General features: G+C 42.3%; 1 protein-coding gene and 1 long non-coding RNA gene across 3 annotated transcripts in view; one reads left to right on the forward strand and one right to left on the reverse strand.

Annotated features, from left to right (window-relative positions):
• The window catches only part of LOC132821762 (plastin-1-like), a 155,019-nt gene that overhangs the window by 117,707 nt on the left and 9,772 nt on the right, over positions 1-27,540 (forward strand). For both annotated transcript variants that reach the window (XM_060834514.1, XM_060834515.1), the window contains exons 10-11: positions 3,369-3,561; positions 16,575-16,653. In XM_060834514.1, the coding sequence (XP_060690497.1) occupies positions 3,369-3,561; positions 16,575-16,653 (272 nt within the window). The remainder of the gene's footprint in view (positions 1-3,368; positions 3,562-16,574; positions 16,654-27,540) is intronic.
• LOC132821763 (uncharacterized) overlaps positions 26,741-27,540 on the reverse strand; it is a 55,467-nt gene continuing 54,667 nt past the window's right edge. Inside the window, exon 3 of the long non-coding RNA XR_009645352.1 lies at positions 26,741-27,377. This is a non-coding gene — a long non-coding RNA (uncharacterized LOC132821763). The remainder of the gene's footprint in view (positions 27,378-27,540) is intronic.

Genomic DNA, 27,540 nt, shown 5'->3' on the forward strand with positions numbered 1-27,540 from the left:
CTTGGGTTTCATAGAACATAGAAAAGTACAGCTCAGAACAAACCCTCCAGTCTACAATGTTGTGCCAAGGATTATTCCTAATCTAAAATAAAATACCTAACCTACGCACCCCTCAATTCACTGCTGTCCAAGTGCATGCCTAGCAGTCGCTTAAATGTTCCTAATGACCCTGCTTCCACCACCACAGCTGGCATCGCACTCCATGCATTCACAACTCTCTGCGTAAAGAACCTTCCTCTGCCATCTCCTCTGTACCTTCCTCATATCTTAAAACTATGACCCCTCATGCCAGTCAGTCCTGCCCTGGGGAAAGGACTCTGGCTATTGACTCTATCCAAGCCTCTCATTATCTTGTACACCTCGATCAGGTCACCTCTCTTCCTCCTTCTCTACATAGAGAAAAATCCGAGCTTCGTCAACCTCTCTTTGTCAGACAAGCCCTCCAGTCCAGGCAGCATCCTGGTAAACCTTCTTTGCACCCTCTCCAAAGCCTCTATCTTTCCTATAGTAGGGCGACCAGAACTGGACACAATATTCCAAGCGTGGTCTCACCAGGTACTTGTAGAGCTGTAGCAAAACCTCGCGACTCTTAAACTTGACCCCTGTTAATGAAGGCCAAAACACCATACGCTTTCTTAACAGCCCTATCCATTTGGGTGGCAACTTTGAGGGATCTATGCACTTGAACACCAAGATCCCTCTGTTCCTCCACACTGCCAAGAATCCTGTCTTTAATCCTATATTCAGCATTCAAGTTCAACCTTCCAAAATGCATCACTTCACATTTATCCAGGTTGAACATCACTGCCATTTCTCAGCCCAGCTCTGCATCCTGTCTACGTCGCGCTGCAACCTGCAATAGCCCTCTATACTATCAACGGCACATCCCAACCTTTGTGTCATTGGCAAATTTACTAACCCACTCCTCAACTTCCTCATCCAAGTCACTTATAAAAGCTGCAAAGAGCAGAGGCCCAAGAACCGAGCCCTGCGGGACACCACTCATCACTGATCTCCATGCAGAATATTTTCCATCTACAACCACTCTCTGCTTTCTGTCAGCCAACCAATTCTGTATCCAGATAGCCAAATCCCCCTGAATCCCATCCCTCCTGACTTTATGAATGAGCATACCATGGAGAACCCTATCAAATGCCTTGTTGAAGTCCATATACACCACATCTACTGCTCCACCTTCGTTGACCTGTTTCGTCACCACCTCAAAGAACCCAATAAGATTGGTGAGGCATGACCTGCCCTTCACAAAGCCATGTTGACTTCCAAATAGTCATAAATCCTATCCCTCAGAATTCTTTCCAAAACTTTGCTTACCACAGACGTGAGACTGACTGGTCTGGAATTGCCAGGGATTTCCCTATTCCCCTTCTTGAAAAGAGGAACAATATTTGCCTCCCTCCAATCCTCCAGTACGACTCCTGTGGAGAGTGAGGAAGCAAATATCTTCGCCAATGGCTTAACAAGCTCCTTTCTTGCTTCCCGGAGAAACCTAGGATAAATCTGGTCTGGCCCTGGAGACTTAGCAATCTTAATGTTTGCCAAAATTTCCAGCACGTCAATTTCATCAATCTAGATTGTTCAAGCCTGTATCCCAGATCCTCAAAGTTTTCATTCACAAGGTCCCTTTCCTTGGTGAAAACTGAAGCAAAACACTCATTTAGGGCTTTCTCTATCTGCTCAGGCTCTACACACAAGTTCTCTCCGCTATCCCTGATGGGTCCTAACTTTTCCCTAATCATTCTCTTATTCCTCATATATGAGTAAAATGCCTTTGGGTTCTTCCTAATCCTTCTTGCCAAGCCTTTTTCGTGCCCCCTCCTGGCTCTCCTCAGGCCATTTCTGAGCTTCTTTCTAGTAAGCCTGTAATCCTCTAAAGCTGTGCTCGATCCTTGCTTCCCCCACCTTACGTAAGCTGCCTTCTTCCTTTTGATGAGAAGGTCCTCTATTCTCATCATCCAAGACTCCTTAATCTTACCCCTTCTTGTTGTGGTTCTGTTCGCCGAGCTGGGAATTTGTGTTGCAGATGTTTCGTCCCCTGTCTAGGTGACATCCTCAGTGCTTGGGAGCCTCCTGTGAAGCGCTTCTGTGATGTTTCCTCCGACAGTTAAAGTGATTTGTATCTGCCGCTTCCGGTTGTCAGTTCCAGCTGTCTGCTGTTCTCTGTATCCTTAGTAGCCACACACGCAGATGACAAGCAACATGAGTTCGACTAGGGCAACATTACTATTATCGGACAAGCCAAACAGAGAACAGCCAGGGAATTCCTAGAGGCATGGCACTCATCCATAGATTCTATCAACAAGCACATCTGCCTGGACCCAATATACGGCCACTGGACAGCTGGGACTGACAACCGGAAGCGGCAGGGACAAACCACTATAAATGCCAGAGGAAACAACACAGAAGCGCTTCACAGGAGGCTCCCAAGCACTGAGGATGTCACCTAGACAGGGGACGAAACATGTGCAACACAAATTCCCAGCTCGGCGAACAGAACCACAACAACGAGCACCCGAGCTACAAGTCTTCTCCCAAACCTTACCCCTTCTTGCCTGTCTCAGAAGAACAAATTTGTGCATCACTGCAACAACTGCACCTTAAATAGTCTCCATATGTCTGTTGTGCCCTTTCTATGGAACAATTGCTCGCAATCTGTACTTCCCAAAACCTGTCTCATAGCGTCATAATTTCCTTTTACCCAATTAAATATTTTCCCTCGGTAACTACTGCTTTCCCTCTCCAAGGTGATGGTAAATGTAAGGCAGTTGTGGTCACTGTCACCAAAGTGTCCTCCCACCGCGAGATCCGACACCTGTCCTGGCTCATTGCCCAGCACCTAATCCAAAATGGTCTCTCCCCTTGCCGGCCTGTCTACATACTGAGTAAGGAAACTCTCTTGAACACACCTGACAAAATCTGCTCCATCCAAACCATCTGCACTAAGGAGGTTCCAGTCGATATTGGGAAAGGTGAAGTCACCCATAACAACAACCCTATTACATTTGCATTTTTCCACAATCTGCCGGCCTATGAGCTCTTCAATCTCCCTACTGCTATTTGGAGTTCTGTTTCCTCTGGACACTCCATTTCTTCCCACAATCCAAAGATGTGCAGGTTAGGTGGATTGACCATGCTAAAATGCCCATTGTGTTTGATGCATTCGTCAAGGGGAAATGGGTCTGGGTGGGTTACTCTTTTGGAGGGTCAGTATGGACTTGTTGGCCCAAATGGCCTGTTTCCACATTGTGGGGAATCTTAAAAAAAATTAGAAATTTGTCCATTTTTGTTTCTTTTCTCCTTGCTAAGAAACAGTTCTGTTGTCTGATTTTGCACTTTTCATGATCTTACAGGAAAAAGATGATCTTAAAAGGGCAGAGTCCATGCTACAAGAAGCTGATAAATTAGGCTGTAGACAGTTTGTCACACCAGTCGATGTTGTCAGTGGTAATCCTAAACTCAACTTGGCCTTTGTCGCCAACCTATTCAATAAATATCCAGCATTGCACAAGCCAAACAAGGACTATGACCTCACCTTGTTGGAAGGTAAGCAAGTTGTTGTGTCGTATGAAGTGTGGAGAATGAATGTCTGGATGCAAAATGAAAGCCCAAGTTGAAAGGGAAGTACCCCCCCCCCCCCCCCCCTCCATCCGCACCTTTACCCCAAGAGGGGTTCATTGTTTTTATTGTTGTTTATTCCTTTACTGCTGTAGTGCCTTGTTTTCTTGTTCTATTCTTTTGACCAACTGTTCATTATTTACATGAATGATGCATTGGTAGGTTCTACACACAAACTGATTACAAGTTACATCTTTAACTTTCATTATGTCAATTGATGTGGCACCTAATTGTATGTTATCCAATCATTTTCTGTTCCAAGGTACAGTAATAACAAAATGAACTTAAACATAACGTTTAAAAATAACATAATTAAACAAATGAAGAGGGATACTTGGAGTGCAGTCCTTCACCACATTGTGTTAATCTTGTTGTTACGGTTATACAGGGCTGCCTTGATGCCTTTCCTGCCTAATTGGTGCTCTCTGTAACAACAAAACTGCAAACTCTTTATTGAGAGCTTCCATCTTGCTGAACTGGCTTCAGGTCAGTCCAGATCCAGTAACCTGCTCTGAAATCTCTGCTCATGTTTTTAATTCCACCATGGTAACTAAGACAATCCACAGTACTCTCGGACAATCTGTTTACCCTATTTCTTGGTGTTAAAGATCCTTTAAAATCAAATTCCAGGATCCAGATCTGCATTTTCACCAAAAAGTAATCAGTTCTTCCTTGAGCCATATCCTACCCATTTACTAACTTTTCTTAAAATTGGTCTTATCAGTTTTTGAAAGGTTTTGTTTAAAATCGGATTAACAGTTGGGGTGGGGGAGGGATGACATTGTCTGTCTTAGTAGCAGAAATAATTCAGACCAGTACATGAACAGGCAGGGAATAGAGGGATATGGACTATGTGCAGGTGGGTGGGATTTGTTTAGAATGTTATCATGGTCAGCACAAACACGATGGGCCGAATGGCCTGTTCCTGTGCTGTACTGCTTCTATGTAAAATAAGTAACATAATGGGGAGAGAAAAAAAATTTTCAAGTTTCCAGTATTCATTTCAATATGATTTAAGATTAATACTTTGAGAATTTGCAGAAGAATCATTTGCTTGAGTGACAAAGGGCAGCTATCAGCTAAGCTGCCAAACAAAGCTGATACAGTACTTAATTGCTAATAGGTCACTTGGTTTCCTCAGTTGTCTTATGTGCCATATATTTTTCTCCAGACCTCTCCCATTATGAAGGTGACCAGGTTCAATATGTTCTTATTGCTCTAATATTTTACCCATGTGAATATATTTAGAAATTACCTAAAGGATTAATATCAGCAAGTTACTTGACATGATAAAGTGTTGGATAATTGAGCAAGACCACAACAGCTAGAATGAAATTCATTCATCGCACCCTTGTCCAGCTCCTGATTACAAGTTACATCTTTGACTCATCATTTTCAATATATCGTTTGATGTGGTATTCGGGGTCAACCATTAATTTTTCCATTCCAAGGTACAATAATAACAAAGATAAACTGAAACATATGGTGTAGCAATGTGTCCAGCTGTTGAACCAAGACATTTTATTTTAATTCCATCAGAATATCTGCCATGTTGTGCTTTCTTTTTTGTAAAAAGCAGATTAATCTTCAGTCACGCTTTTCTCAAATAACATCAGTATATCTTGCAGTTCGAATGTGCTTCACCTTTAAAAGCTGCAGTCTGGTTTTTAAGTAGCACTGACTTCACACTATTCTGTGCCCCCTGCTAAGGTACTGAGTAGGAACCTTGAAGTTGGTATGGTACCTGCAGGATTTTGGACCAGCACATTGTGATTCAAAGGCCCATTTTATAACATATGAGACATTTTGGCCCAGTGTTATGAGTTAAAATGGCTATATAGCACTTTAATAGAGACTTCAATTTATAAACACTTTGAAAATCTAGTGTCTAGTGTTGATGAAAACAAGCATTTCCACCAACCAGTTTTGAAATTCAAGTATTAAGTAATACACATTTGATGTTTCAATGGCCCTGAGGTCACTTTTGGAGTACTGTGTATAGTTCTGGTCACCCAGCTACAAGGAGGATATTATTACATGAGAGGGGATTCAGAAAAGATTTGCAAGAAAGTTGCTGGGACTGGAGGGTTTGAATTATAAAGAGAGGCTGGATAGGCTGGGGCTCTTTTCACTGGAGCATAGGAGACTGACGGGTCACTATAATGTTCAACTTTTAACTTTATTTCTTTAGTTTTATACTTTGCTCCCTGTGCCATCTTAGGTACAATACTTTATACACTTTTTTTCACTGTACTTCTGTATCCTTGTACTTGAATACATGTGACAATAAAGTCTAATTCTAATTATAGATGTTTATAAAATCATGAGGGACATGGATCAGGGGAATTCCCATGGTAGGGGAGTTCAGAACCAGAAGGCATATTTTGAAGATGAGGGGGAAAATATTTAAAAAGAACCTGAGGAGCACCTTTTTCACACAGTAGGTGGTGCATATATGTGATGAACTGCCAGAGCAAGTGGTCAATGCAGGTACAGTTACAACATTTAAAAAACATTTGGACAGGCACACAAATAGGAAAGATTTAGAGGGATATGGGCCAAATGCAGGGAAGTGGGGCTAGTCTGGTTTGGGAAACTTGGTCGGTGTGAACGAGTTGGACTAAAGGGATTGTTTCTGTGTTGTATGACAGAATAGTTAGTGTTGATTGTTAGATATCCTGACACTTTTCAAATTGAAGGAAAGAATTCCTGACTGGTATCCTTTCTCAATCTGTTTAGTTATAGAGATGTACAGCATGGAAACAGACTCTTTGGTCCAACCTGTTCATGCCGACCAGATATCCCAACCCAATCTTGTCCCACCTGCCAGCGCCCGGCCCATATTCCTCCAAACCCTTCCTATTCATATACCCTTCCAAATGCCTCTTAAATGTTGCAATTGTACTAGCCTCCATCACTACTTCTGGCAGCTCATTCCATTAACGTACCACCCTCTGTGTGAAAAAGTGAGACCTCGTAGGTCTCTTTTATATCTTTTCCCTCTCCCCCTAAACCTATGCCCTCTAGTTCTGGACTCCCCAACCCCAGGGAAAAGACTTTGTCCATTTAACCTCTCCATGCCCCTCATAATTTTGTAAACCTCTATACGGTCACCCTTCAACCTCCGACACTCCAGGGAAAACAGCCCTAGCCTATTCAACCTCTCCCTGTAGCTCAAATGCTCCAACCTGGCAACATTCTTGTAAATCTTTTCTGAACCCTTTCAAGTTTCACAATATCTTTCCGATGGGAAGAGACCAGAATTCCACACAATATTCCAACAGCGGCCTAACCAATGTCCTGTACAGCCGCAACATGACCTTCCAATTCCTGTACTCAATACTCTGACCAATAAAGGAAAGCATACCAAACCCCTTCTTCACTATCCTATCTATCTGCCACTCCACTTTCAAGGAGCTATGAACCTACACTCCAAGGACTCTCTGTTCAGCAACACTCCCTAGGACCTTAGCATTAAGTGTATAAGTCCTAAGATTTGCTTTCCTGCACTAGTCAAAACTGAAAAATAAGGAACTGCAGATGCTGAAGATCTAAAACAAAAACAGAAATTGCTGGAGAAATGCAGCTTGTCTGGCAGCATCAGATACTGAGTTAACATTTCAAGACCTGTGACACTCCTTCAGGACTAGTTTGAAATGTTCAGTATGCTTTCTTTCCACAGATACTGCCAGACTTGCTGAGCTTCTGCAGCAATTTCTGTTTTTGTTTCCCCAAAAAGGAGATGGTCACTCGACTTGTTGCTGTTTGTGGAAAATTGCTGGTGCAAAATGACCTTCATGTTTGATATCACAGTCATCGTTTCTGAGAAACAGCTGTGTATGTGAAACAGTTTGAAATTTTTCAACATACAAAAGCAGGAATTGCCTTTTTTTTTCCTCGATGCAAGAGTGTACAAGCTTCAGTCATAAACTCATACAGTGTGGAAACAGACTCTTCGATCCACCTCATCCATGCTGACCAGACAGCCTAAATGGATCTAGTCCCATTTGCCAGCACCTGGCCCATATCCCTCCAAACCCTTCCTATTCATATACCCACCCAGATGCCTTTTTAATGTTGCAGTTGTACCAGCTTCCACCACTTCTTCTGGCAGCTCATTCCATACACCTACCACCCTCTGTGTGAAAACGTTGCATCTTAGGTCCTTTTTTGTTTAAATCTTTCCCCTCTCACCTTAAACCTATGCCCTCTAGTTTTGGATTCCCCACTCTGGGGAAAATTACCTTGTCTATTTACCATATTCATGCCCCTCATGATTTTATAAACCTCCATAAGGTCTCCCCTCAGCCTCTGACGCTCCAGGGAAAATAGCACCCCTCAGCTTCTCCCTACAGTTCATACCCTCCAACCCAGGCAACATCCTTGTAAATCTTTTCAGCCATTGCTGTGACAACTAATTGAATATGTTATGGTGGTTTGTTTTGGAGAAACTATATGAATAATGTTTAGAAGAGTATGCTAGTTGTCAGGTTGCTTCAAAGTCTGTTTTATTTTTGCTTTTTTTATATTCCTATGTGCTTTGGTGAATGCAGAATTGACCCCTCCCATTGTAGGTACTGTAATTCAAGCTGCTTCTTGTGCTGTCACTACCCTCTTCTATCAGCCCTGAACACTCCTCCCCCACAGCATCCGTATCCCCAACTTCCCTGTGCTCTGTCTTCTCTCTTTTTGTTAACTGTTGATTTGCTTTTTCAGCAGGGCAATTTCTGGGGGCTCTTTGCTGCCTTCATAGAAACTGCCAGAGTTGATGCACTCAGTAACAGAGCATGACAATGCTTTTTAAAAAATTTTTAAGTTGTTCTTCGTTGACATGTGAATGTAGGGAAGTATTGACTGAAAAACAGTTTCAAAGCAAACGTTCCATTGTGTGGTTCTAGTGTTGTACATACTTCTGAAAATTAGCAAAACCCAAAGATCGAATAATAGTGATATAATGTTTAGATAATATATAGTCCAATGTTTCTCAGCATTGTGAAATCTCAACTATCTGGACTGATGACAATTTGATATCAATGGAAAAGCATCAGGCTGATAAATTTTTGCTTTGAAGATGTACAACAATTTGAGTGTTTTCTGTTGATTTGCTAATAACAAAACCACCCACTACACGTGTTTAAAATTAAGGATGCATTATGGAAAATTATTTCACTTTCTGCCCAAGTAAATTTAGATCATGGGTATCAGATTTTTACCTTTTTCTTAATTATAAAACTGATCAACAATACTGGTTGTTACTGGAGGGTTGTTCGTACAAATGTGTCCTTCACATGGTTTTTCCCTCTCCTAATTATCTCAATATTTTAATAAGTGGCTCAGCTCCCAGGACCATCCCCAACTCTGCTAATTTAAAAAGGATTATTATGTTTATTCTTCCTTTAGAAGACCCAAGTGTGATTATAATTTTAAATATAAACTGTACAAAGTGCTTCATCGTCTTGGATTGAGTCTACATTGGGTTTAAAATCAAACTATAATTTTAGTGATGGGTGTTTTTTTATAATTTATTCACTCAAATAATGCATCATTAAAACCTGCTTGTTCCTCTGGATTTTCATAATGACTTTCAGCATGCAGTCTTTATGTGCCTTGAAATGATACTTTGTGTTGCATATGTTTTTAAAAACACGCTAATGTAATGTATTGCCAATTTGCAATGAATGTGTCTTTGAAAAAACATTTGAATTTTATAATTTGAAATATATTTTTTGCAGAATAGTTCCCACTTTGCAAAATAAAATAAGTGTGCATTTGGCTTGATACATTTGCAAACTTTTTATCTGTAATTATTGGGAAAAATATAAAGACTTTTGTGGCCATGGTTTGAGGAAACTCCATCTTCACCCTGTGTACCTGGGGGAATGTATAGTTGTAGGACAGTGAAAGTATTGAAGTGTATACGTGTACCTGCATAAATTTGTTTTAAATTTTTTAAGAGTATGTTTTCTTAGCTAATTGACAAAGTAAAAGTAATCTGCCAGTTTATACAAATGCCTTTTTTACTTGGAGAAATGCCCTATATGCCTGTAAAAATTGTGTGGCAATTATGGTGGATTTTAATCCCACATGTTGATTGGTCAAACTAGCTTGGTCAAGGTAGCCTTGAGGAGTAGTTTGTTGAGTGTATCTACGATCGTTTTCTTGAACAGTATGTAATACAACCGATGAGAGAGCAAGCTATCCTAGATCTGGTCCTGTGTAATGAGACGGGAATAATTAATGACCTCAGAATTAGGGATCCTTTTTGGAAGGAGTGATTGCAGTAATACAGCTGGAGAGTGTGAAGGTAAAATCCAATACCAGGGCTCTGTGCTTAAACAAGGGAGACGACAATAGAATGAGGGAGGACTTGGCTCAAGTAGACTGTAAACAAAGATTTTATGGTGGATAATTTTTCCAAGTGCTTAGCAAAAGTATATTCCAGTGAAATGGAAGGACTGTAAGAAAAAGGGAAATCTGACATGGGTGTCGAAGGAAATAAGGGAGGCTATCACAAATTGAAAGAGGAGGCATAAAGTGACCAAGAACAGCAAGAAACTAGAAGATTGGGAAAACTTTAAAGGTCAACAGAAAGCCACAAAAAGAGCTATACGGAAAACTAGGATAAAACATGAGAAAAACCTAGCACAGAATATAAAGATAGATACCAAAAGTTTCCATAATTATATAAAATGAATAAGACCGGCTAAAGTAAACATTGGTCCTTTAGAGGATGAGAAGGGGCATTTAGTAATGGGATATGATGAAATGGCTGAGGCATTGAATATGTAATTTGTATAAGTGGAGGACATTAATAACATGCCAGTAATTGACAAAGATGAAGGTAGGTGTGGGCCTGGAAACAACTATTATTACAGAAGCATGAGTGTTGGGTAAGCTAATGGAGCTAAGGATAGACCGGTCTCCTGGCCCAGATGGAATGCATCCCAGTGTACTAAAAGAGATGGCGGGAGAAATAGCAAATGGACTTGTGGTAATTTTCAAAAATTCACTGGACTCTGGGGCAGTTCCAGCAGATTGGAAAACAGCAAATGTGATGCCACTGTTCAAAAAGGAATGTAGACAAAAGATGGGAAATTATAGACCGGTTAGCTTAACCTCTGTAGTGGGGAAGATGTTTGAGTCTGTTATCAAGGAAGAAATAGCAAGACATCTAGATAGAAATTGTCCTGTTGGGCAGATGAAGCATGGTTTCAAGAACGGCAGTTGTGCTTAACTAATCTTTTGGAATTACAAGCAAGGTGGACAACGGGAACCCAGTTGATGTGGTGTACTTAGATTTCCAAAAGGATTTCGAAAAGGTGCTGCACAAGAGGCTGCTGCGTAACATAAGGATGCATGGCGTTACGGGTAAAGTATTAGCATGGGTAGAGGATTGGTTGACTAATAGGAAGCAAAGAGTAGGGATAAATATGTGCTACTCTGGTTGGCAATCAGTAACTAGTGGTGTACCGCTGGGATCAGTGATTTGGAATTGGGGATCATGTATAGAATGTCAAAGTTTGTAGATGACACTAAGAATAGTGGCAGAGCAAAGTATGCAGAGGACTGTGAAACTTTGCAGAGGAACATAGATCTTCAAATGAGTGGGCAAAGGTCTGGCAGATGGAATACAGTGTTAATAAATGAAGTCATATATTTTTATAAGAGTAACAGTAAAAAGGATTATGATTTGAATGGAAAAATTGGCAGCATGCTGCTATGCAGAGGGACCTGGGTGTCCTTGTGCATGAATCACAACAGGTAATTAGGAAGGCAAATGGAATTTTGTCCTTCATCGCTAAAGGGATTGAGTTTAAAAGCAGGGATGTTATGTTGCAGCCATACAGGGTGCTGAAGTACTGCATACAGTTTGGTCTCCTTACTTGAGAAAGGATGTATTGGCACTTAGAAAGGGTGCAGAGAATTTTCATTAGATTGATTCCAAAGTTAGTTTATGAGGAGATACTGAGTAGGCTAGGATTATATTCATTGGAATTCAGAAGAATGAGGGGAGAATCTTATGGAAGTATATAAAAATTATGAAATGAATAGATAAGATAGAAGTAGAGAGGATGTTTCCACTGGTAAGTGAAACTAAGACAAGAGGGCATAGCCTCAAAATTAGAGGAAGCAGATTTAGGAATTGAGAAGAAACTTCACCCAAAGGTGAAGAAGTTGATGCTACTTCAGTAAATGTTTTAAAGCGAAGATAATTTTTTTTTGAACAATAAAGGAATTAAAGGATATGATGAGGGGGTGGGTAAGTGGAGCTGAGTCCATAAGAAGAACAGCCATGATCTTACTGTATGGCAGAGCAGGCTCGAAGGACCAAATGGCCTCCTCCTGAGCCTAGTTCTTATGTTCTATATTTCTTCAATGTGGAGAACATTTTTATTGAAGAATTACACTTAGATGAATTTAAAAATAAAACCTTAAAAAGTAATATCCTACAAACTCTGTTTCCACCACCCTCTTGTACTGTTGCAAGATCATGGCGTGGTCATATTTGATGCATGCAACTGCAGGCTTTTCGTTCACCAGGAAATGCTGAAAATTTTCAGCAGGTCAAGCAGCATCTGTGGAGAGTTCATGCTTCAGGGAGAGAATCTTTCCAAGGATGCTGCTTGACCTTCTTTTTTAATTGTTCACTGGCAATAATTGGAAATCATTTTAAATTCCTTCCTGGCCAGAAGGTGCCAGAGGAATAAAGGACAGCGAATGTAGTACCATTATTCAAGAAGGGAGCAAGAGAGAAACCAGGAAGCAACTGGCCAATCCTTGTAACCTCCGTGGTGGGGTAACTATTGGAAGTAGGTCTGAGGCACTGCATTAATCTACATTTGGAGAGATAGGGATTAGCGCTGAAAGTGTGTTGCTGGAAAAGCGCAGCAGGTCAGGCAGTATCCAAGGAACAGGAAATTTGACGTTTCGGGCATAAGCCCTTCATCAGGAAAGAGGGCTTATGCCCGAAACGTCGAATTTCCTGTTCCTCAGATGCTGCCTGACCTGCTGCGCTTTTCCAGCAACACACTTTCAGCTCTGATCTCCAGCATCTGCAGACCTCACTTTCTCCTCAGAGATAGGGATTAAGCAAGAACAGTCAGCATGGTTCGTTAAGGGTAAGTAATGTTTGACCAACTTACCTGGTTACTTAATTGAAAGATTCAGTTATGTAGATGAGGGTAATGCATTTGATGTAGTCTATTTGGAATTCGGCAAGGCTTTTGATAAGATCATCCATGGGAGACTGGGGAAGGGCCCATGGAATCCAGGGAAATTTGACAAACTGGATCCACAATTGGCTGACTGGTAGGGAGCAAAGGGGTGTTTTTGTGACTGGAAGCTTATCCTACAAGGATCAGGGTTGGGACCCTTGCTGTTTGTGATGTGTATAAACTATTTAGACTTGAACATGTAGGGTTGATCAGTAAGTTTGCAGATTCTGATGGGGCAGTAAACAGTAAGCAGGATAGCCTTAAACTGCAGGAGAATATAGATGGACTGATCAGTAATAAATGGAATCAGTCTAGATTGGTATGAGGTGATACACATGGGCAGGACAAACAAGGCACAGTAATACATGAAAAACAATAGGACCCTGGGAAGTATTGAGGATCAGAGTTTCTTTTGTGTATGTGTCCATCGTTCCCTCAAGGTAGTAGAGCAGGTAGATTAAAGTGGTTAAGAGGCATATAGGATACTCGCTTTCATAAGCTGGGCAGAATTGAAGAACGGGGAGGTTATGCTGGAACTGTATGAAACGTTGGTTGGGCCATAGCCAGAGTATTTTGTCATTCTGGAATCCTTGTTATGGGAAAAAGTGTGATTGCGTTAAAGAGAATGCAGAAGAGATTTACCAGGAAGTGTTCTGGACTGGAAAGTTTATTCTAAAGAGAGATTGAACAGACTGGGGATGTTTTCCTAAGAGCAGAGAAGCATGAGATGTATAAAATTGCAGGCTGTAGATCAGATAGACAAGAAAGAAATTATTTCCTTGGTGGCGATATTAATGACAAGGGAGCACAGATTTAAGGGAAGGAGCAGAGGTTTAGAGGGGATGTAAGGAATTTTGTTTTCACTCAGAGGGTGGTGCAAATCTGGAAATTGTCTGTAAAGTGGTAGAGGCAGAAATCCTAGTAACATTGAAGAAATATTTAGATGTGTACTTCGGATGCCAAAATATACAAAGCAATGAGCCAAGTACTGGGAAATGGGATTAGAATATTAAGTGGTTGATTGTGACCAGCACGGACCTGATGTGTCAAATGGCCTTTTTCTGTGCTGTAGATCTCTGTGACTCATTTAGGTTAGATTGCTGGAAAGAACGCTGAGCAAACCTACATCCAAACTCCTTAGCTGGTCTGGCCTACATGTGACGTCAGACCCAAAGCAATGTGGTTGATTCTTAAATGCTCCCTGAAATGGATGAGGAAACCAAGGGTAATTAGAAATGGGGAACAAATGCTGGCCTTACCAGCGACACCCACAGCCCGAAAGAAGAAACAGAAAAAACAGCAGCTGAAACTCAGAGTGTGTAAATTGTCCCCTTTGTGAAATCTAGCCACAGTTTTTTCATGTGACAAACCTGGCAGGTAATATTGACTCCGTACCTAGTGTTGTAACGTCAATCCCCTATCATGAATCAGAAATGAGAGGGATAGATTGAATTAAGAGTGGGAACTTGGGAAAAAATGTCCAACAAAATTATTTTTTTGTGTTGGATGTGAGCATCATTAGCATGAATTTGTTGTCCATCCCTGATTGCCCTTGGACTCGGCAGTTAAGAGTCAACCACATTGCTGTGGGTTTGGAGTCACGTGTTAGCCAGACTGGGTTAGGATTGCAATTTTCTTCCCTAAAGGATATTCGTGAACTAAATGTGTTTTTAATACAACTGATGCTAGTTTCATTATGAGAACAAATTCCAGAATGTTTTCAGTTTTCAAATTCCACGAGCTGCCATGGTAGGTTTTAAACCAAAGTCTTTACAGCCTGCACCTCTCCAGACATCTTTCTAGTGCTCTCACTCGCGCTCTCTCACTCTCTCTCTCTGACACAACTTTAAAGCATTGTTATATCTGTAGAACAACTTTAAAGCATTATTATCGCACACGTGGAATGATCTGTTTTGCAGCAGGACCTACTGATATCTTCCACTAGTTGCAAGCCTATTTTTTAATCTCTTATCTAGAAGATATAACCTCCCCATCAGTTATGACATAACATGAGGTAATCTGAAAATGCTTTACAGTTGTGGAGTCACTGTTGTGGAGTCACACAAAGTAACTATTACATAATTAAGAGATACGATTCCACACTCCTAATAGTTAATTTCTGGCAACTGAGAGGTGCATTTGCAAGAGAATTAACACACACCATGTTGTTAAAGAACCTCCGATAGCTTTTTTTAAAATTGATTCATGAGATGAGGGCATTGCTGGCTGGGCCAGCATTTATTGCCCATCCCTAATTGCCCAGAGGGCAGTTAAGAGTCAACCACATTGCTGTGGATCTGGAGTCACATGTTGGCCAGCTGGGTTTTTCCAGCAATTGACAATGGATTCATGGTCATTATTAGAATCTTTCTTCCAGAGTTTATTGAATTCAGATTACACCATCTGCCATGGCGGGATTTGAACCTGGGTCCCCAGAATGTTAGCTGGATCTCTGGATTGCCAGTGTAGTGATGGCACAGTGGCTGAGTGGTTAGCACGGCTGCTTCACAGCACCGGGGTCCCAGGTTCGATTCCAGCCTCGGGTGACTGTCTGTGTGAAGTTTATACATTCTCCCTGTGTTTGCGTGGGTTTCCTCTGGGTGCTCCAGTTTCCTCCCACAGTCCAAAGATGTGCAGGCCAGGTGAATTGGCCATGCTAAATTGCCCGTAGTGTTAGGTGCATTGGACCTGGGTTGGTTACTCTTCGGAGGGTCGGTGTGGACTGGTTGGGCCGAAGGGCCTGTTTCCGCACTGTAGAGAATCTAATCTAATTGACACCACCTGGCCATTGCCTCCCTTGTTCAGATTGAATTAATTATGTGAGAGCCTTAAGTGGCCTCAGGAAGATCCTTTTGCATCACTTAACAACAGATCTCTTTATTTTGAGTTCTAGTGAAAAAAAAACACATTTTGTTGAAGTTTTCTATCTTGGCACTCATCAGGGCATGCACAAGAGATACTAACTTAAAGGAAAACAATATTTTTACACTTCTTGTAGAGTATAAAATGTTGGTCCCCTTTATATTGGTATTGTCCTGATGAATGACTTGCAATTCACAAGTTCTGTTCAACCAAATGATTGTTTGTTTGTATTGTCTGAGCTCAGTTGCGAGACCCTCTGATTCTACTGTATAAATCCTGGCTGTTCAATATATTTCACACAACACAAGGTTATAGTTCAACCTGCTTCTTTAGGTAACTAGTGGGATAGGATCCTGCTCCACAGCTACTTGATAAAGGAGCAGCATTCCGAAAGCTAGTAGTTCAAAATAAACCTGGTGGACTCTAACCTGGTGTTGTGTGATTTTTTTTAACTTTATCCACCCCTGTCCAACACTGGCACCTCCACATCATCAATACATTTCAATAAGAGGTCAAATAATGAGAAGCTGTTTACAGTAGCATGGTCTTTCTCAGGAGTTTTTGGATTTTAACATCGAATCATACGTCTGCCCTTGCTTGAAATTTTAATGGAAATAAGTGATTAACATTAGCTTTGCCATTATCTTGAAAGTAAATTATGGGAGGGAGAGAAGAGTTATGTTTCTTTTGTATTTAACTTATAACATTGATAAAGGAGCCAGTAGGATGTGACTTGTAGACAGAACAGGTGCATCAAAGTGACAAAAAGACCAATAAAATTATACTAGCATTTGAAGTTCCTTCATGCTGTTTCCCACATGTTTCAGTTTTATTTTTTCCATTAATCCACCTGTACTGTTTTAGGTGAATCCAGGGAAGAGAGAACCTTCAGGAACTGGATAAATTCACAGGGGGTGAGTCCCTTTGTCAATCACCTTTACAGGTAAAGCATGTTTATTTTTAGATTGATGTTTCTTCTGTTAAGAATTTTAAAACTGTTGCTCCTATGAAATTTTCAATACTGAGAAACCTACTGTTGTGTACATCCAGTCTTGGCTCATTGTTTGACAAATGTTCTCCTCTCTGACAACGGTCCTTGATTTGATAAAGGATAAGCCAAATAAAACAAGTATGAAGCCCCTGACACTTTTTTTGAGCTTTCACAAATTTCTTGATTGATTCGATATGAATGGTTTTGCACAAAACTAGAAGTAAAGTAGATCCAAAGTAGAGCAACAGAGTTGGCTAAAAGATGGTTTACAAAGGTGTGTTAGTCAGTGTACATAGATGACAAAGAACAAAGAAAATTTACAGCCCAGGAACAGGCCCTTCAGCCCTCCAAGCCTGTGCTGATCCAAATCCACTGTCTAAACCTGTCGCCCAATTCCTAAGCATCTGTATCCCTCTGCTCCCCATCTACTCATGCATCTGTCCAGATGCATCTTTAAATGAATCTACTGTGTGTCTGCCTCTATTACCTCTGCTGGCAACACGTTCCAGGCACCTACCACCCTCTGTGTAAAGTACTTGCCACGTGTATCCTACTTAAACTTTTCACCTCTCACTTTGGATGTGTGAACTCTCATTATTGAATCATTCACCCTGGGAAAAAGCTTATCTCTTTTTACCCTGTCTATATCCTTCATGATTTTGTAGACCTCAATCAGGTCCCCCTCAATCTCCTTTTTTCTAATAAAAATAATCCTAACCTACTCAACCTCTCTTCATAGCTAGCACCTTCCATACCAGGCAACATCCTCCTAAACCTTCTTTGCACCCTCTCCAAAGCGTTCACACATTTTGGTAATGTGGCGACCAGAACTGCACGCAGTATTCCAAATGCAGCCGAACCAATGTCTTGTACAATGTAACATGACCTGCCAGCTCTTCTACTCAATATCCCGTACGATAAAGGCGAGCATACCATATGCCTTCTTGACCATTCTATCCAGGAGAAAGTGAGGACTGCAGATGCTGAAGATCAGAGCTGAAAATGTGTTGCTGGAAAAGCGCAGCAGGTCAGGCAGCATCCAAGCAAGGAGCAGGAGAATCGACGTTTCGGGCATGAGCCCTTCTTCAGGAATGAGGAGTGTCCGCCAAGCAGGCTAAGATAAAAGGTAGGGAGGAGGGACTTGGGGAAGGGGCATTGGAAATGCGATAGGTGGAAGGAGGTTAAGGTGAGGGTGATATGTCGGAGTGGGGGTGGGGTCTAAGAGGTCAGGAAGAAGATTGCAGGTTAGAAAGGTGGTGCTGAATTCGAGGGTTGGGACTGAGACAAGGTGGGGGGAGGGGAAATGAGGAAACTGGAGAAAGCTGAGTTCATCCCTTGTGGTTAGAGGGTTCCTAGGCAGAAGATGAGGCGCTCTTCCTCCAGCCATCGTGTTGCTATGGTCTGGCGATGGAGGAGTCCAAGGACCTGTGGGAGGAGGAGTTGATTGTTGAGCTACTGGGTTGTTGATCCGGGTGTCCCAGAGGTGTTCTCTGAAACGTTCTGCAAGTAGGCAGCCTGTCTCTCCAATGTAGAGGAGGCCACATCGGGTTCAGCGGATGCAGTAAATGATATGTGGAGGTGCAGGTGAATTTGTGGCAGATATGGAAGGATATCAAGAACCAATACCAAACAACCCAGATGGCCTCTTTCTTCAAAGACCGCAATTTACCCCCAGACGTAGTCAAAGATGCTCTCCATTGCATCTCCTCCAATTCCTGCTCCTCCGCCCTTGAGCCCCGCCCCTCCACTCGCCACCAGGACAGAACCCCACTGGTCCTCACCTACCACCCCACCAACCTCCATATACACATCATCCGTCATCATTTCCACCACCTCCAAGCGGACCCCACCACCAGGGATATATTTCCCTCCCCTCCCCTATCAGCGTTCCGAAAAGACCACTCCCTCCGTGACTCCCTCGTCAGGTCCACATCCCCCACCAACCCAACCTCCACTCCCGGCACCTTCCCCTGCAACCGCAAGAAATGCAAAACTTGCACCCACACCTCCCCCCCCCTTTACTTCCATCCAAGGCCCCAAGGGATCCTTCCATATTCGCCACAAATTCACCTGCACCTTCACACACATCATTTACTGCATCCGCTGTATCCGATGTGGCCTCCTCTATGTTGGGGAGACAGGCCGCCTACTTGAAGAACGTTTCAGAGAACACCTCTGGGACACTCGGACCAGCCAACCCAACCACCCCGTGGCTCAACACTTCAACTCCCCCTCCCACTCCACCAAGGACATGCAGGTCCTTGGACTCCTCCATCATCAGACCATAGCAACACGACGTCTGAAGGAAGAGCGCCTCATCTTCTGCCTAGGAACCCTCCAACCACAAGGGATGAACTCAGGCTTCTCCAGTTTCCTCATTTCCCTTGCCCCCACGCCCTTGTCTCAGTCCCAACTCTCAAACTCAGCACCACCTTCCTAACCTGCAATCTTCTTCCTGACCACTCCGCCCCCACCTCCACTCTGGACTATCATCCTCACCTTAACCTCCTTCCACCTATCGCATTTCCAATGCCCCTCCCCAAGTCCCTCCTCCCTACCTTTTATCTTAGCCCGCTTGGCACACTTTACTCATTCCTGAAGAAGGGCTCATGCCCAAAACGTCGAGTCTCCTGCTTCTTGGATGCTGCCTGACCTGCTGCGCTTTTCCAGCTGACCATTCTATCCATTTGTGCAGCAACCTTCAGGGTACAATGGACCTAAACTCCCAGATCTCTCTGCTCATCAACTTTTCCCAAGGCTCTTCCATTTACTGTATAATTCCCTCTAGAATTAGACTTCCCAAAATGTATCACCTCTCATTTGTCTGGATTGAACTCCATCTGTCACTTCTCTGCATAACTCTCTGGTCTATCTATATTCTCCTGTATTCTTTGACAGTCCCCTATGTTTTCTGCTACTCCACCAATCTTCGTGTCATCTGCAAACTTGCTGATCATACCAACAATGCCCTCTTACTGATCATCTATGTATATCACAAACAACAGTGGCCCCAGCACTGACCCCTGTGGAACAGCACTGGTCACTTTCTCCATTTTGGAGAAACTCCCTTCAACTATTACTGTCTCCTGTTGCTCAACCAGTTCTTTATCCACCTAGCTAGAACACCCTGCACACCATGTGACTTCACTTTCTCTGTTAGTTTACCATGGGGAACCTAATCAAACACGTTACTGAAGTCCATGTACATGTTACACTTTGACCTTTGCTGATTCTAATCTATCAAAAAGGATCTGGATATAAAAACAAACTGTAAGCATGCTCACATTTGTAGACAATACAAAGGTTTAAAAAAAATCATTAGGTTCATCAGTAAACACTCTATACTCGAACTGTTGCAAACTTCTACATTTCCTTTCTCCAGCTGTCTGTCCTGCAAATAACTGAGAGGCAGATGCATGTGAAAAGACTTTGTAACTGGTGTCAAAAGAAATGGTGGAAAGTTTGGCCCATTACGTAAGGAACTTCAGAAAACTGTGGGTCAATTATGTCATATGACTGTGACTACAAGAGACATGACTGTACATTGGGCTTCTTACTGAGATATTTGTATTATCGATAGTCACAAGTGACGTGCCGGAAGACTTGAGGTTGGCTAATGTAGTGCCACTGTTTCGGAAAAGTGGTAAGGACAATCCAGGGAACTATAGACCAGTGAGCCTGATGTCAGTGTTGGGCAAGTTGTTGGAAGGAATACTGAGGGACAGGATCTTACATGTATTTGGAAAGGCAAGGACTGATTAGGGATAGTCAACATGGCTTTGTGCATGGGAAAACATGTCTCACAAACTTGATTGAGTTCTTTGAAGAAGTAACAAAGAAGACTGAGGGAAGAGTGGTAAATGTGATCTATATGGACTTCTGTAAGGCTTTCGACAAGGTTCCCCATGGGAGACTAGTTAGCAAGGTTAGATCTCATGGAATACAGGGAGAACTAGCCATTTAAATACAGAACTGGCTCAAAGGTAGAAGACAGAGGGTGGTGGTGGAGGGTTGTTTTTCAGACTGGAGACCTGTGACCAGTGGAGTGCCACCAGGATCGGTGCTGGGTCCTCTACTTTTTGTCATTTACATAAATGATTTGGATGTGAGCATAAGAGGTAGTTAGTAAGCTTGCAGATGACACCAAAATTGGAAGTGCAGTTGACAGCGAAGGAGGTTATCTCCGATTACAACGGGATCTTGACCAGATGGGCCAATGGGCTGAGAACTGGCAGATGGAGTTTAATTCAGATAAATGCGAGGTGCTGCATTAGTGGGCGGCACGGTGGCACAGTGGTTAGCACTGCTGCCTCACAGCGCCTGAGACCCGGGTTCAATTCCCGACTCAGGCGACTGACTGTGTGGAGTTTGCACGTTCTCCCCGTGTCTGCGTGGGTTTCCTCCGGGTGCTCCGGTTTCCTCCCACAGTCACAAAGATGTGCGGGTCAGGTGAATTGGCCATGCTAAATTGCCCGTAGTGTTAGGTAAGGGGTAAATGTATGGGTGGGTTGCGCTTCGGCGGGTCGGTGTGGACTTGTTGGGCCGAAGGGCCTGTTTCCACACTGTAAGTAATCTAAAAAAATTTTAGGAAAGCAAATATTGGCAGGATTTATACCCTAATGGTAAGGTTCTGGGGAGTGTTGCTGAATAAAGAGACCTTGAAGTGCAGGTTCATAGCTCCTTGAAAGTGGAGTTGCAGGTAGATACGATAGTGAAGAAGGCATATGGTATGCTTTCCTTTATTGATCAGAGTATAGAGTACAAGAGTTGGGAGGTAATGTTGCAACTGTATAGGATATTGGTTAGGCCACTATTGGAATATTGTGTGCAATTCTGGTCTCCTTCCTATCAGAAAGATGTTGTAAAACCTGAAAGGGTTCAGAAAAGATTTACAAGGGTGTTGCCAGGGTTGGAGGATTTGATATATAGGGAGAAGTTGAATAGGCTAGGGCTGTTTTCCATGGAGCATTGGCGGTTGAGGAATGACCTTTATAGAGGTTTACAAAATTTTGAGGGGCTTGGATAGGGTAAATAGGCAAAGATAAATAGACACCCTCCCTGGGGTGGGGGAGTCCAGAATGAGAGGGCAGAGATTTAGGATGAGAGGGGAAAGATATAAAAGAGACCATTGGGACAACTTTTTCACACAGAGGGTGATACATGTATGGAATGAGCTGCCAGAGGAAGTGGTGGAGGCTGGTACAATTGCAACATTTTAAAAGGCATTAGATGGGTATTTGAATAAGAGGGGTTTGGAGGGATATGGACCAGGTGCTGGCAGGTGGGACTAGATTGAGTTGGCATATCTGGTTGGCGTGGACATGTTAGACCGAAGAATCTGTGTCCGTGCTGTACATCTCTATGACTCTGACTCCTCAATCTTCCTCACCAGATCTGGGAGCAGGTTAGATAAAATATTCTAGTTGTGGATGTGTCAAAACTTATATGAACAAAGTACAAAACACTTCAAGTTTAAATTTCACTTTTTTTTTGTTCATCAGTGGTTGTCAGTATCACTGACTAGGCCATCATTCACTGCTCATCCCTAATTGTCCAGAGAACCACATTGCTGTGGGACCATGTTGACTAAACCAGGAAGGAATGGCAGTATTCATTTCCTAATGAGACAAATGGGTTTTGACTACGGTGGTTATATGATCACCACTGGGTGAGCTCTTTATGACAAATTTTTATTGAATTCATATTTCATCATTTGTCAAGGTGGGATTTTAATCCATGACCCAAAACAATAGAATCACAGAATCCGTACAATACAGAAAGTCATTCAGCCCACCTAGTCTGCACCAATCCTCTGAAAAGCGTCCCACCATACCCCAGCTCTGCACCCTCTCCAGGTAATCCTGTATTTCCCATGGCTAATACACGTATCCTGCACATTCCTGGATACTGTAGGGCAATTTAGCATGGCGAATCCACTTATTCTGCAAAAAAAGAACTGTGGGAGGAAACTGGAGCACCCAAAGGAAACCTACACAGACAGAGGGAGAACATGCAAACTCCACAGCCATCCAAGGCTGGAACTGAACCCAGCTTTTTGGCACTGTGAGGCAGCAGTGTTATTCAATCGCTTGTGGTTCAGGAATGATCGTTGAATGACACCACCACAACACAGCTACCTTCCTCAAATTTTGAGAGCAAAATTTTATAGAATTTTATTTACTTTTTGTACTATTATTGTATACTTATAATCTTCGTCACTGTCCAACCCAAAGTTGCTCCCTTATTTTAATGGTGTCCAAATATACAGGGGGCATGCCTGATGTTTCTTCACCTCTTTTACATAACACATACTTCAGTCATCCAAGAGTCCATTATCTAAATTAACTTTTATCACATCTCTTTCTATTTGCAATACCTTGAACATATTCTTGTAAAAAAAGATGGGCAGTAAAGTCACCATCATGCAGAAACCGTTCTGGAAAAAGCATTCGCATGAATGGTCACTGGACTCTAAACTTTTAACTCTGCTTTTTCTCTCTCCAGATACTGCTAGAATCAGAGTTTCTCTAGCACATGTTTCAGATTTCCAGGAAGTGCAGTTCTTTTATTTTATTTTATTCAACTTCATCCAATTCAGTTCACAATTTTGCAATTTTCAAGTACTTCAGAAAAGATTTCATAAAATTCTGCTTAAGTGTGGGAGAGGTAACGAAGGATGTTGTTTATGATTTGCAGATTGACTTGCATTAGTCATGCAACTTTCAGACAAGTTAAATTAACTCTGATAGTTAAAACCATAAGATGTAGGAGCAGAAGTAGACCATTGAGCCTGCTCCTCATGGCCGAGCTAATAACCCTCAACTCTGCTTTCCTGCCTTTTCCCCATCACCCTATGTTACCTTACTGATTTACACAGTTTCACATTGAATGGAAAAGCACATGATTATAAACACACTTGGAAAGGGATTTAGAAAATTAATCTCCTATCAGACTTATGTCTAGACAACATGGCCATGCTAATAGAATTTTGGAATACATCAGTGTATAAGTCTGCCAAACAAAAGCTAAACACTATAGATGCTGGAAATCTGAAACAAGTACGGAGAATGCTGGAGAAACTCAGCAGGTCTGGCAGCATCTGTGGAGAGACAAACTGAGGTAACATTTTTACTCCAGTGTGGTTCTTCAGAACTGCCTATATTGCATAATGCACTATTTAAACCACTTCTGCTTTATATTGTCATCGTTGTAAACTGGCAGAATTAATCTCTCACCCATTGTAGAACTCATTGTATTCTGTGAATGTTCATGATGAACTGTGGGAGCGAAAGCAGACAATTGGTAACCTCGAAGGTTTGTAACAACTTGAACATAGAACAGTACAGCACAGGAGTAAGCCCTTTGGTTCGCAATACTGTGCCAAAAGTGACACCAAATTAAACTAATCCTTTCTGCCTGCCCTTGGTCCATATCCCTCCATTCCTTAAATATTTAAATGCTTATCTAAATGTCTCAACACCCCTACTGTATCTGCCTCCACCACCACTCCTCACAACATGTTCCCTACTCCTACTGCTCTCTGTAAAACAACTTGCCCCTCATGTTTCCTTTTGAACTTTCGCCCATCACCTAAAATGTATTCCCCTGCCTTGTTTTAGACATTTCAACACTGGGAAAAACACTGACTGTTAACCCTTTCCATGCATTTTATAGTTTTATAGACTTCTATAGAGTCTCCTCTCAGCCCCATTGCTCCAGAGAAAACAATCTGAGTTTTTCCAGCTTCTCCTTATAGCCCATACCCTCTAATCCAGGCAGCATTCTGATAAACCTCTTCTGTGCCCTCTCGAAAGCCTTCACATCCTTCCTGTAATGTGGTGACCGGAACTGAATGTGACACTCCAAGTGTGGCCTAACCAATGTGTGATTAAAGCTGCAACATGACATCCTGACTATTGTGTTCAATACTCCAACAAATAAGGGCAAGCATGCCATCCACCACCTTTACCACCTTATCTACTGTGTGGCCACTTTCAGGCAACTGTGGGACTGTAGGAGATCCAATGTTAAGGAAAAGTACAAAGTGCAGCACCTCACACAAACTAAATTAAACTCCACCTGCCATTTCTCGGCCCATATCTGCAACTGATCTGTATCCTTCTACAATCTTCTACACTATCCACAATTCCACTGATCTCTGTCTCCTCTGCAAACTGACTTACCCACCTACCTACATTTTCACCCAAGTCATTTATATATACCACAAACAGCAGAGGTCCCAGTACAGATCCCTGCGGAACACCACTATTCACAGATCTCCAGCCTGAAAAACACACTTCCGTCGCTACCCTGTGCCTTCAATGGGCAAGCCAATTCTGAATCCACGCAGCCAGGTCACCATGGATCCTATGCATCTTAAACTACTGGATGAGCCTACCATGAGGGAGCTTGATGAAAGCCTCACTAAAATCCATGTAGACAACATCCACTGCTCTACCCTCATCAATCACCTTTGTCACATTATTGAAAAATTTAATCCAGTTAGTTAGACATGACCTGCCCTGCACAAAGCCATCCCTAATTAGGCCATGCTTTCTAAATGCACACAAGTCCTATCACTAAAGGTTCTCTCCAATAATTTCCCAACCACGGATGTGACACTCGCTGGTCTCTAGTTTCCTGGATTATCCTCATTTCCCTTCTTGAACAGAGGAGCAACATTAGCTACTTGCCAGACCTCTCCAGTGGCTAATGAGGATACAAAAATCTAGAAACCCAATAAGTGTTCAACAATTCTGTCAAGTCTGTGATCTGAATGCCCTTTTACATAGAGGTATCCAGTCAGTTGATAACTGAAAAGAGTCCTGTAGTATGCCACTCAATCCCATTGCACTGGGAATTTCATCAGACGGTCATGCCTTTGGGTGTGTTTCGTAGCATTCATTTGTTAAAGTGCTGGTGAGTTTCTCAACATTTAAAAGGCATCTGGATGGGCATATGAATAGGAAGAGTTTTGAGAGGGATATGGACCAAGTGCTGGCAAATGGGACTAGAGTTATTTAGGATATTTAAAGTCTGGTTGAAGATTTGTAGCTCGGGTGTCCGTTGTTGTGGTTCTGTTCGACGAGCTGGAAGTTTTTGCTGCAAACGTTTCGTTCCCTGGCTCGGGAACATCATCAGTGCTATTGGAGCCTCCTGTGAAGCGCTGCTTTGATGTTTCTTCCGGTATTTATAGTGGTTTGTTCTTGCTGCTTCCGGGTGTCAGTTTCAGCTGTAGTAGTTTGTATGTGGGGTCCAGGTCGATGTGTCTGTTGATGGATCTTCTTGCCGTTTCCAGGTGTCAGTTTCAGCTGTAGTGGTTTGTATATGGGGTCCAGGTCTATGTGTCTGTTAATGGAGTTTGTGGATGAATGCCATGCCTCTAGGAATTCCCTGGCTGTTCTCTGTCTGGCTTGTCCTATGATGGTAGTGTTTTCCCAGTCAAATTCATGTTCCTGGTTGTCTGAGTGTATGGCTACTAGGGATAGCTGGTCGTGTCGTTTTGTGGCTAGCTGATGTTCATGGATGCGGATTGTTAGCTGTCTTCCTGTTTGTCCTATAAATATCCTATAGGATATTTAGTCGGCATGGACAAGTTGGACTAAAGAGTCTGTTTCTGTGCTATATATCTCTGACTCCGAGTGCAGTTACTGGGTGGGATGTGGGCATCTCTGGCTAGGGCAGCGTTCATTGCCCATCTCTAGTTGCCCAGAGGGCAGTTAAGAGTTAACTACATTGCTGTGGGTCCAGAGTCACATGTAGGCCAGCCCAAATTAGTGAACCAGATGGGAGTTTTCAACAATTGACTATGGATTCATGGTCATCATTAGACTCTTAATTCATTTTTTTATTATTGAATTGAAATTCTACCATCTGCTGTGGCCAGATTTAGACCCAGGTCCTTAGAATATAGAAATCATAGAATCCCTACAGTGTGGAAATGGCTTGTTCGTCCCAACAAGTCCAAACTGACCCTCAGAAGACTATCCACCCTGACCCATTCCCTTACCCTATGACTTTTACACTTTCACTGACTAATGCCCCTAACCTACACACCCCTGAATTCTATGGGCAATTTACCTGATCTACGCATCTTTGGATTGTGGGAGGAAACCAGAGCATCCGGAAAAAATCCACTCATTCACAGGGAATGTGCAAATTCCACAGACAGTTGTCTGAGGCCAGAATCGAACCCAGGTCTCTGGTGCTGTGAGGTAGCAGTGTTAGCCACTGTGCCACCTGAATATTACCTAGGTCTCTGGATGAAAAGTCTAGTGATAATAATGGTAGGCCATCACCTCCCTGTGATATGGTGTTGGGTCATGGAGGAGAGTCAACATTGTTCTTGAGCAAGGCTGGAGTTTTTGTTGGATTTGTTTTCCTTTCCCAAATTCTAAAGATCAGACATTTACTGTGCACAAATCACATGTATGTTAGCTGAATTCTAATACCTGGTAGAATGCATCATTTACCAATGGTTGGCTCAGAAATCCATGAAATGTAATAATGGAAACATGAGCAACAGCTGAAAGAGTTGAAAGGAAAGATCTGCCACCCACTTTTCAACAACTGGGAATGAGCAACAAAGCTGTTGCTTTGTTAGTGTCCACCAGATCCCTTGATCAAATCAAGAAATTTTGTGTGGCATGCCACCTTCTTCATTGGAGCAGGTTTATCTGATAAAAAAGGGAAACAAAATTGCAAGTTGTTAGAAATCAGAAATAAAAACAAGATATGGCATTCTTACATGACCAATCAGAGGCAGTGCACATCATTATACTTTGACATTTCTGTAAATTGTACATAAATGTTTACTTGCTGCTGTTTTGCTTTAATCCA

This window comes from Hemiscyllium ocellatum, chromosome 13 (assembly GCF_020745735.1).
Source record: "Hemiscyllium ocellatum isolate sHemOce1 chromosome 13, sHemOce1.pat.X.cur, whole genome shotgun sequence".
NCBI lineage: Eukaryota > Metazoa > Chordata > Chondrichthyes > Orectolobiformes > Hemiscylliidae > Hemiscyllium > Hemiscyllium ocellatum.